Source organism: Pecten maximus, unplaced genomic scaffold, assembly GCF_902652985.1.
Source record: "Pecten maximus unplaced genomic scaffold, xPecMax1.1, whole genome shotgun sequence".
Taxonomy (NCBI): Eukaryota; Metazoa; Mollusca; class Bivalvia; order Pectinida; family Pectinidae; genus Pecten; species Pecten maximus.
The window spans coordinates 11,225-22,911 of NW_022982782.1; the positions used below are offsets into that span (position 1 = coordinate 11,225).

At 34.5% G+C, this 11,687-nt stretch overlaps 1 protein-coding gene across 1 annotated transcript; it reads right to left on the reverse strand.

Annotated features, from left to right (window-relative positions):
• Positions 1-229: 229 nt before the first annotated feature.
• LOC117320939 (cytochrome P450 3A19-like) lies at positions 230-10,216 on the reverse strand. Its single transcript, XM_033875420.1, has 10 exons — positions 10,105-10,216; positions 8,667-8,755; positions 6,983-7,128; positions 5,290-5,417; positions 4,695-4,758; positions 4,149-4,306; positions 3,445-3,533; positions 2,396-2,533; positions 2,093-2,255; positions 230-964 (listed from the first exon to the last, which is right to left on the reverse strand). The coding sequence occupies exons 2-10, from the start codon at positions 8,753-8,755 to the stop codon at positions 878-880; spliced, it is 1,062 nt and encodes a 353-aa protein (XP_033731311.1). The 5' UTR covers positions 10,105-10,216; the 3' UTR covers positions 230-877.
• Between the last annotated feature and the right edge of the window lie 1,471 nt (positions 10,217-11,687).

Sequence of the window (11,687 nt, forward strand, 5' to 3'; positions counted from 1 at the left end):
ATTTTTTTTATCACACTAAGATCGATGGACCATGTGACTTGACTTGTTTTTGTGAGAGTGTTATTTTTTCTATACAAAGATACAGAAAGATGTATAACCATAAATATTTAATTCTCACCTCCTTATTAAATTATTTGCTGTCGCTACTATGCTTTAGTGACGTTCGGTAAGTATATTTAACTAAATTTCGGTTCGATAAAAAATACACTCCGCAAAATTTTGTACCGAACGCTTATGAGACGGTCAGCGAGTGAAAATAGGTAAACGCAAATGCTACGGTAATGCTACGGTAAGTGGACGCAAACGCTACGAAAATGCTACGGAAATGGTACGGTAATGCTACGGAAGTGCTACGGAAATGGTACGGTAATGCTACGGTAGTGATACGGAAATCGTACGGAAGTGATACGGTAATGCTACGGAAGTGCTACGGAAACGCCACGCTTAAATCGGAACTGCGAACGTACACGGGTCTGTAAGTAAAAAAATATGGAATGTGAGCCTTGCACAAAATGCAAGAAAATACATTGTCAAAATGGCCGCTAAATGGGCATTTTTTTTTAAATTCTTCTAAAACCAAATCAGCTTACCTAATAAGTCAGTGAAACCTTCTTCGGATATAACCTTGAGAGAAAATTGCCAGATGTTTGGTACATACATATATATGTATTGCAAATACTTTTTATTCAAGATCGAAACGAGATTTCAATGTGATTGAAAACCCAGGTGAGCAGATCCTTAAGAAAAGGGCGGGCATTTTTGACACTTGTCACCGAAATCAAGATTAACAGACAGGTGCGTCCACAGACATATGCGCCAATTAACGCGTTTCTAGATGAACAACTAGATAATGCTGGCGATATAAAATACTGATTTCCTAGCACTGGTCTAGGACGACCTGTAACTTTATAGGTTTGACCGTTTGCAGCACTGGAGTACTCTTCAGAAACTGTGGTGGACTAGGCTGCAAATGAACAAAGAAAATAAAAATCTTCTTAGAATGAAAATTAAAAAATATGTTATTAACTTAAGAAAAATGGTCAGCTGTCGCGTATTACAACAAGCAACGGATGTAAATATAACCGTTGACAAAAAATAATCGTGGTAATTTCTTTCTATTACAAAAACATAATCAACGGTTTTTTTAACTATTACAAAACAATCGTCGTATTTATAACTCATTACAACTAAACACGTAATTGTTTCCTTTAACAACAAAACTATGGTCGTGTGTGTAAACTGTTACACACCAATCGTCGAATTGGTTATCTTAAACACCAAAAACAATCGTCGTATTTATGACCTTCTACAATAAAACAATCGTCGTATTTATTTCTTCATACGTATATTAAGGTAATATACTGATATAGCCAAGATACATATGTACCTTGATATATCTGTATTCAATAATACATATATATACACATTGAATAGATGGTACGTTATATATATATATATTTAACCATATCCTAACCATATCAGTTAAGCAAGCATAAATCACAGGTTAGGATGTAAGGTTGAATTTATCTCCGGGAATAAGTTCAGGTTAAAAATGTAGGTAATAGTGTTCGGTGCGAGGTAATGCTGATTCAGTAACAAGGCTGAGAGGTAAGAAGCTCAAATATAGCCATGATTAGGGGTTGAGGCATACAAAGCACAAATATAGCTAGGATTATGGGTTGAGAGATACAAGAAGCTCAAATTAGCCAGGATTGAGGGTTGAGAAATACGAAGTTCAAATAGATACATAGAGTGAGGGGTTGAGAGGTTAGAAACTCAAATGTAGCCAGGCAAGATTCAAATGTATCAAGGCTGAGAGATAGCAAGACTGAGAGGTAACAAGGCTATAAGGCCGAGATGTAAATATGGCCACAACGAGGCTGATCATTACAAGGCTTAAATATAAAGTGACAAGGGTTAAAAAGGACTTAGATGTAACAAACTTAAGATATTAAAGATTTGCGATGTCAGGACCGAGTAAAAATGCTAACTGCTACAAAGCTAGATGTGTTTTTTTCGTGCTAAAATCGTATCGCCGAACAACCGGCTACCAAATTAGGAAAACAACTTAAACTAAATATGCAATACTTACCTCTGTTTCTATACATGGGACAAAACGGACTTTTCTCATGAGGTAAATGAGAACAAGCTTTATTTGCATCATACCAAATCTAACACCGACGCACATTCGTGGACCTCCTCCAAAAGGCAGAAACATCACAGGATCAGCATTACATTCGCTGTCAGGATTAAATCTGTACCAAATGAAGCAATTTAAGAAGTTTCTTTAATATTTTGTTTTAAAAAACTGGCTACTAGTACAGAAATTGCATACGCCAATTTGACATGCAAGTTGTTAGCTACGATATTGAAATGTATCATCAACATTACCAACCTTTCAGGACGAAACTCTTCAGGGTCGGGGTAGAACCTAGGCTCATGGTGAATGTGATAGATGGGTATTACTACTGATGACCCTTTTGGGATTTGAACACCCTTGATTGTTGTAGACTCACTGCAGTACCGACTCATTCTGAAATAAAACGACACATTGTAATTATTTTTTTATAATTATCAGCAATTACAATGTATTATCAATTAACAAACATTTTCAATATTGTTTGACAAAGGATGTTAACTATTCTCTGATAAACACCAATATATGTATGAAGGGTATTCAACTCAAAAAGATAAAATTTCTAATCAATTGATTAGGAATCTCTGAATTCTTTCAATCCAAGAATATTTGTGGCAATATACGACGGAGAAATAAAGTTTTCAAACGGAAACGGCATTTAAGAAAGAAATAACCTATAGACAGATATGCTATCTTAAACTTAAGTAAAATAAGCGGTCGTGGTTAGCTTTAGCGTTCGCCACACCAAAACGAAACCATTTCTTTTGTATTAGATAATATTCTGACTGGCTTTGAACTCACAATGGGTACAGTTACACATATCGTTATTGCACATGTGCGTATTGCGAATTAAGAAATATCAGGGAGAACCGACATGCTAACGAAACCTAAATTTTAACTTAAAATCGTTAACACGAGGACAAAATATGGTCAAAAATAATCTTGATTAGCATGGATATCTTAGTAACAGGGGAATATAATTAAGTGTTCCGGGGCAGTAAGCTTATTCTGCTTCATCGCAGACATGACATGCAGATAAGGGTAAAATCCGGTTTAAGTCACGTCCTCTAAATGAGAAATAGGGTGGTGACAACCGAACAGGTACACATATCCCAACAAGCATCGAACAGTAAAATAAAGTGTGTCCAAATGAGGTCATAATGCCTACAGTAAAACTTTCCGTATGGACTTTATTGACTGCATCATCGAAGTCTTTTGTTATTGTTCTAAGTCTGAAGGTCATATCTGTCACGGAAATTGTGGTAAGGGGAAGAAGCTTTTGGATATCGAATCGACATGGAACCTACCTTGCGAGAGGGGGATACTTCCTTAGTGCTTCTTTGATTACATAGTCGGTGTATTTTAAGTCTTGCAGGTGTTCATAGGTCGGCTCATCCTATAAATATATAAAATCAGTGGATATTTTGTCTTCCCATCCAGGTGTCTGTTAGAATGGACATCCTTGTAGATTTTTTAAATTGTCATTTTTAAATAGAAGACGAGTTCTGCCATTGGACGTGTTGATGCTTTAAATGCATAATTTTGTATTTCATGTGTTTTACCATTGCTATTACACTTGTTTTATTTTATGAATTTCTTTTTAAATAAAAGTTCATCAATGTATTAAATCCAAATTAATTGCAATATGACTTTACCGGATGCAATAATGTAAAAAAAAAAAAAAAAACAACAAAAAACAAAACAAAACAAAACAAAAAAAAAACAAGCATGCTGGGCATTAACAAAGCAATACATCTCCCCTTCCGGCCCCGCTTAAAATAGTAAGTTACTTTTACTTTCACCAAAAAAACCTGAAGCTAGAACATGATCACAAACTTATTTTCAACAACACACCTTGAAGTATGACGGAGAAAAATGCGAAAATCAGAGCTGGAAGGGAAGAAAAACAATTGCTCCCCATCCCCTACCTCCTGTTTCACCGGTAGGGGAGTAATATAACAAATTATTCCCAAAATGTACCAATATACTTTTTCGACTTCATATTTCTTACCTCCCCTATAACGTTTCTGATTTCTCTCTTTAATTTTTCTTGCACCTGCTGATTCAGTGCAAGTTCATATGTTATGAACTGCAGGCAAGCAGATGAGGTTTCGTAAGAACCAATCATGAAAGAAAACGCTTGAGCATTTGCTTCTTCCGTTGAAAGCTCTGAAAATAATATACATATGTTATCACTGTCGCAAATCAGCGAGTTAGGTCATAGTATCGGGAACCAAGAAAAAAGCATATTTTTATCTTCTTTTTACTTATTGTGGTGCCTGTTACAGAATACTTGGATTTTGTCCTATTCCGCATATTTATATGTATCTTCTTACTTTATAATATTATATTTGATGTAGCAAACGTACAGTGTAGAGGTATAATTACACCCTAAACATCGTTTCAAGTGGGGATAGCTCATTCAGTCACTTTCAGAGGATCAACCTTTTAATAGGTTTTGCTACAAAAAAGCTTTCGAATTGAGTGAATGTGATGTCAATTATTTCAAATTGTTCATTAATGAAGCCACGGAGTCTGTGGGGTAACTAGGACATACCATTTTTGCTTCCACTTTGTCCAGAGCTGGCATCCGTCAACAATTGTAAGAAGTCATCCCTTCGCTAAAAAAACAAATAAACAAAAACACACAAAAAAAAAAAAAAAAAAAAAATAACAAAAAACGTGGGAAAAGCAAAACAAAAACAAATACAAAAAAAAACGCACACCTTATTGTTCTATTAATTTTTAATGAGGTGTATACATTTAACGTTGTCAATAAGTAAATCCAAAAAGGGAAATGTTTACGGCTAACTTTAAGAACAAACAGTATGCTTATGTAAAACAAACATTGTGAGATTCAAGTAATTTTATATATCTTAAGATGCAATATATGTTTTGTATATCTTGGTACATATTAGGTCCAAATGGAATAAAGAAACGCTCATTTAATTGTGGAAGGACATGGACTTTTGGAGTAGAATTATTGTAACTTTGTCCTTTGTCAATTGGACCTGGTCTCCACATTTTACAGTCGAGGGTATTTATGCGGTACAAAATGCATCGAAGATGAAAATTTTTAGTTTTAATGAAGTTTTAAACCTTACAACAGCACAGAATAACTTATTATACAAAAATGAACAGGATATTCTTACCAATTCCGGATTCGTCCGTCGCTTGTTTATCAATTTTGTTACTTTATCAATGACAAATTTAACAGTTTTCTTTGGAAATGGACTGACATCAAACCGTTTTAGGAGTTTGTCTGCATGGGGTATGGTCACTGTTGACAAAATATTATAACCTTATTTTAATAGTCATATTCAATAGGAATATAAGAGTTCAAAATACATCATAGAAATACCTATGAAATGAAATATATCTTATTGCATAGCGAAACGCAAAGGTTACTAAAATATCAAGGAAATATGTTTGCAAAGCATCAAATCGTCCTTAAATAAGATACTCTACTAAGATACATTTCTAAAGGCTGACACAAAAAATAAAACAAGAAAATTGGGAAATAATATAATTAAGCAATTTTTCAACATCGACATGTTAACGAAATTTTTATTCTGACTCAATATAGGTAAAACGAAGAGTACATACAAAGATGTGAAATTCGTTATTATGGGAGGATTTACGTTTTTTAAAAGTATTTTCGGCATTCATACCCGTACACATTTATTAATTAATCCAAATGTCTCCATGCAATTTAATACACATCTAATCGTAGCAGTATTACGTGCTCGTACATGGACGCATACTATGTGATGACTGGTCGTATCAAAAGTGAAAATGTCTGATGTTCGTAAAAATCATGCACATTGCATATGTTCATATAAAATATAAAAAAAAGCCTCATGGTTTTGCAAATGTAGAAATTATCATATACAACATACATGTAAAATGTAGCAAGTTCTGTCCCTAAACTGGCGCATGTGTGTGTTGTTTTTTGTTGTTGTTTTTTGTTTCAGGTCGATCTACTGACTCCGATTTCTTGATTAAAACAAGATGAGATATTTTTGAAGCCACTCCAAAATTTCATGTTTTACGTTTCGCTTCAATATTTGGCATTGCATGGTAAATAACCCAGTTATGATATATAAGATTATATATAAAACTGTATCATACAGCATATTTGCGCTCCTACAATTTACCAGTGGTGCTAGTATCCTAACGCGTGTAAATCGATAAGACAATTAATTAGGAATCGGTAATTGATTAATATTGAATGAAACAATGTTGCTCATGGTTTTTGCTAGATAGTTGTTCAAAACTTGACTTTTTTCTTTCATGGCTGCTTATTTATACTTCAATTAGGTTAAGATATTTGTTTGGCTAGGACCTATCGTCCTAACAGGACAGGTCGAAATAGAATTCACCATTAGAAGGACAATACGAAAGAGCAGTAACGCCAGAAAGAAAACATGTAGAACTCAAGTGTTACCATTAGTTGGTTATATTCCTTTCAGTGTCTAGATCTCAACTGAGCAGAAGTCGTGGCAGATCCCTATTTTCCGCAGAAAATCCACCCACTGTTAGTTATCATCTACTTAACAAACCTTAGAGTAACACGGGAGGGTGGGTTGAGGAGGGGGGGGGGGGGGGGGGGGGGGGGGGGGGGGGGGGGGGGGGGGGGGGGGGGGGGGGGGGGGGGGGGGTGGCAGTATACGTTGTCTCACAACAGGTACAGCGATAATTCGTGAAGAATGTATAATGTCCGAATTAGTTTTTGATTTCCTATATCTCTTATTACGTTAAATTGCTCAGCGTTCCAAATTGGATCATGTAACCAGAAGTAAAAATAAGATTTATTCGTTTTAAATGTAATTATTTAAACTATACCTGCAAGTATAAGGCACGCATTGAATTTGTTATTGAATAGGCCTTGCAGATTTTTGTAAAATTCTTCTCTTTTCTCCTTATCGTCATCCAAATCCACACCAAACACACATGCACAAATAACGTGAAGGGCGTATGTGCAAAAGAACCTGAAAAGAAAGTTAGACAAGAGCGATAAATGTACGTGTTATAATTGATATATATTGTTCTCTAGTTCGCCACTTAAAAACTCCCAGCAACACCTCAAACACCCAATATCTTCACTCCAAAAAACAGATTCAATTTCAACATGGTTATTGCCAAAAGTATCCAGTTAAAACATTTAAAATAGGTTTAGATGTAACTCTTTATTTGTTTACAGTTTCCGGATATGTTTCTGTCTTTTAAAAGGTGATTTTTCTCAAAATCATAAATTATAGAAATATCTTATCTTGGGTGTCTAGAGCTAAAGTACAAGTCCGTAACGTCATAATATGGAAATATATTACTGTAGCTTACTGATAAATGATTCGTCTATTTTCAAGTAACAAAGTGTCGAAAGTAACACTCCAAATATGTAAATAGAAACACTGAATCAAAGATAATGTTAGTTCTGATTTAGTTTTATTAACATAATCTATAGTTAACATGCAAAGACAAATGTCATGGCAATTATGAAAACTCATCGCTAACAATGTCACATATGCAGGTTATGTATATTATAATATATTTATATTTCCACTTAATTCAGACTCAATGAACCTACCACAGTTAACTCGAGTCATTTTTCAATTAACTATATCAAGTCCGGCGTAGGAATACATTTCTCGAGCTTGGACTTTATTTTTTAATTCCTTTTCAAAAATGATCATATTTATATGAAATCAATTCCATTAAAAATCATATTTGTTTTACTTCGTTATCAAGTTTGTTCATGAAAGAAATCCTGAAAGTAATAACCATATGTAGACGAAGAGTGATGAAGTACATTTCGGTAAGTTCCGTCGTAGACTTGCACAAGTCCCTATTTGTCAAGGACAAAATATTATACAAAAATATCAAAAAATATAAATATAAGGATTGAATAAAGTGATGTTGAGGTGTATGGGGGTATAAACCTCAATAGGTCTTGAGACAAATTTATTATGAACTGCTTCGCAATAGGTCTCGAGACAAATTTATTATGAACTGCTTCGCAGTTCATTGAATTTGTCTCAAGACCTATTGAGGTTTATACCCCCATACACCTCAACATCACTTTATTCAATCCTTAAATGTATCTATTGCCCTGGTTTCAGCGTAATATGAAAGTTCATTCATCCGAAAGTATCAAATTGTGCTACCCAGGGTTAAATGAACCGATATATTTTATCATGATTTCGTGTTATGACCATTCTATTTTATCAGAATTATATTTGTTTTTTTTCTGCTTCACAACTATATAAAGTTTTATGTCCATGACGATAGAGATATGCGATGTTTCATATCCCTGTCACGTGATGCGTTTCAGCTTATCACCGACACTGTTAAAAATATGAGGTTATAATATGATAAAATCTGTTAATCATAAGTAATTTGTTTTGATACGAATGATCTGAGATCGATATCTATAAAATATTGTCTGAGATCGATATCAATAAAAGCGGAAAACATATCCCCCTCCCAACTTTTTTTTTAGTTTCACATAACGAACACCCAATGCACTTACGATTTAGGCGTAATGGTTGAGTTACTTTTTGCGGCAGCCTCGAATTCCTGGGTAATATTGACTGCATATCTGTTAATATTCGAAGTCATCTGCGAAATAGGGATACATTTCAGTTTTACGTAGTTTCTATCACATTTTAATTGATATACATGGAATTCGTTATTGCATTATGAAACAGACGCTGCAGATAAAATAAATCAGTTTCCAAGATCAGTAAATCGAGTCCAGAGGAGCGAATGTATACATAATGGCGTCAAAGAAAAATAGCTTCGGCAGGAAAGATCAACCTCGTTCCTTCAATAAATCAGGTTTATACAATAAACGTCATGTTTTGCTAAAAAAAAGTTTGTTTTTTTAAAAAAAAAAAAAACGAAATTTAAACAGTTACGAAAAACATGCAAATATATCACAGTTTAAGCAAGATATAAAATAAATAAAGTCAGCATACAACCATTACATATTGTACATATACAGGGATAAAAAAAAGACAATAGCGGCTACACACAGAGACAAATTAGACTAAAGCGGCCACACAACGGGACAACAAAATGTAAAAGAACGGTCACCAATACAATATAGACGACGGCAGTCACAGTTGGATAAAATAGACGATAACTGCTAAACAGGGATAGAAAATAGCGGCCACACACCGGGACAAAATAGACATTGCGGTCACATAACTCGATGAGTTATACAATATCGGTCACACAATGAAACAAAATATAATATAGCGGCCACATACATAGACAAAAAAGACAATACTTTTCATACACCAGGACAAAATAATCAATACGGTCACACTATGAAACAAAATAAAATATAGCGGCCATATACATAGACAAAAAAAAGACAATACTTGTCACACACCAGGACAAAATCATCAATACGGTCACACTATGAAACAAAATAAAATATAGCGGCCATATACATAGACAAAAAAAGACAATACTTGTCACACACCAGGACAAAATCATCAATACGGTCACACTATGAAACAAAATAAAATATAGCGGCCATATACATAGACAAAAAGGACAATATTGTCATACACCAGGACAAAATAATCAATACGGTCACACACCAGGACAAATACAAATTTAGGATCGAACATTGGGATAAACTAGAAAAAAGTGGGCACAAACCAGGGGCAAAATATAACTGATGAGTCACAAACTAGGACAGTATAGACAAAATGAACCATACACAGGGACTAAACAGAAGTTATGGGTAACAAAACGGGACAAATGAGAACATAGGGGTCACGTATTCGGGAAAAAAAATGGCGGAAACAACAGGAAAAACAGAAAATAAGGGTCACCCATAAGGAAAACATATTATCGGTCACTTACTAGGGCAGATACGACGGAAGATGTCTTACTCTACCCAGGTAAGATACCACAAGGGTGTTCGCTATGGAGAGGGTTATTTTCACACGCACCTTTCTGATCTTGGATGTTTTGAACACAGATGGCAGCAGCAATCGGACCCTTTTCCATTCCTTGTCCCGGAGAAAAGAAACTCCTTTATCTAGTGGTTCGGGAAATATGTCAGGTACCTGGATAATTGTATAAAAAACATGATGCAGTCGTTTTGTCCGTTTAAGGCCCTGGATTGCTCCTATGGCCCTTGTGTTGAAATTTTGGTGCTATGGGCCTTACTTTTGTATGTTGAAATTTTGGAGGCGACTGAGAAAATTAAAAATGGGTCGGAGAAATATTAAAATCTGGATGAGGAGGCTCAATACAGTAACCCTATAATTCAAAAGTATGCACAATTTTCAAGTTGCATTTTGAAAAACGCCAATATCATCACCTCCCTGCCGCATGATTGCGACAATTGGCGAAATAAGAAATAAAAGCGGATTTATAACTAGAAAACTAACGCTCTAACAGTCTTCCTTTTAAATCTTCTTTCATACACCTAAGTTATATTAATCAAGGTTGATAGTAGATTATTATATCATTACATTCATGATTCAATTTTACAAACTGTTAATCATACTAAGGTCCGGATAATCTACCTATGGACACGTTTAAAACATTGTATTGTGTTACCTATGTATACTAATCTGTATACCGCCTAGGATGGTTTTTAATTAATAACAATAGGCCTTAGGAAAATGAGTTTTCGACCGAAAACATCAACATAAATATTACGAGATTTGTTCGTTGTTTATTTACTAAACTTATGTAACGGTTTCATGTTCTATGTCTGTATGCAGTCGTTTGTAATTTACTTGGGTCTTGATAAAGGGGCAGGTTGCCGCGAAAATTCGACAGTTTACTTGTCGTTATTACTTCTTGACCAATTATCTTTTCTAGTAACACGCATCCAATAAACATCCGGGCACAGTTGATCGAAATGTGATTAGCGTTATCACTTGATTAACGATAATCTCATTTCTCCGTTACTTCAAAACATGAGTGCGCGTATCCCTTGAATTAGGCGGCTAAGAAGAGACATATATAGTTTCATAGAATTTTGTTAAATTAATTTTACCAAAAATGATTTTATCATGATATTAAATTGTTGTTAAACTGTGATTAACTTAATCACCTTTTGAACAATTGGGCCCTTGTTTTTTAGTACCTTTATTGGATTACAACGTCCGTATTACATACTAGTTATACAAGACCCTTTGGATATATATGATACATGAAGTAAGTGTGGTGGGAAAAGAACATCTTAAGAAATCAATTATGAGAACAACTATAGAATATTTTTAAAGGTATCAGAGTCCATACAGTATTAAAATTCCCTGACGAATCCATGATTTAAAAAGACTATGAGATTTTTAATACTATAAAATGACTATGAAATTTTGTAGAGTAATGTTCTGACAGTACTCGAATTTCGATCAATTAGTAGCCTGGAAAGAGAAGAAATTGTGTCCAATAACAAAAGAATAAGAGAGTAAAAACAGTATTTTTGTGCATAATCAAGTTTTCCCATGAGTCGAACAATCTTAATTACTTCCTAAATGGCGGCCCTCCCCCAGTATTATTTCCCATTTTGGCGTAT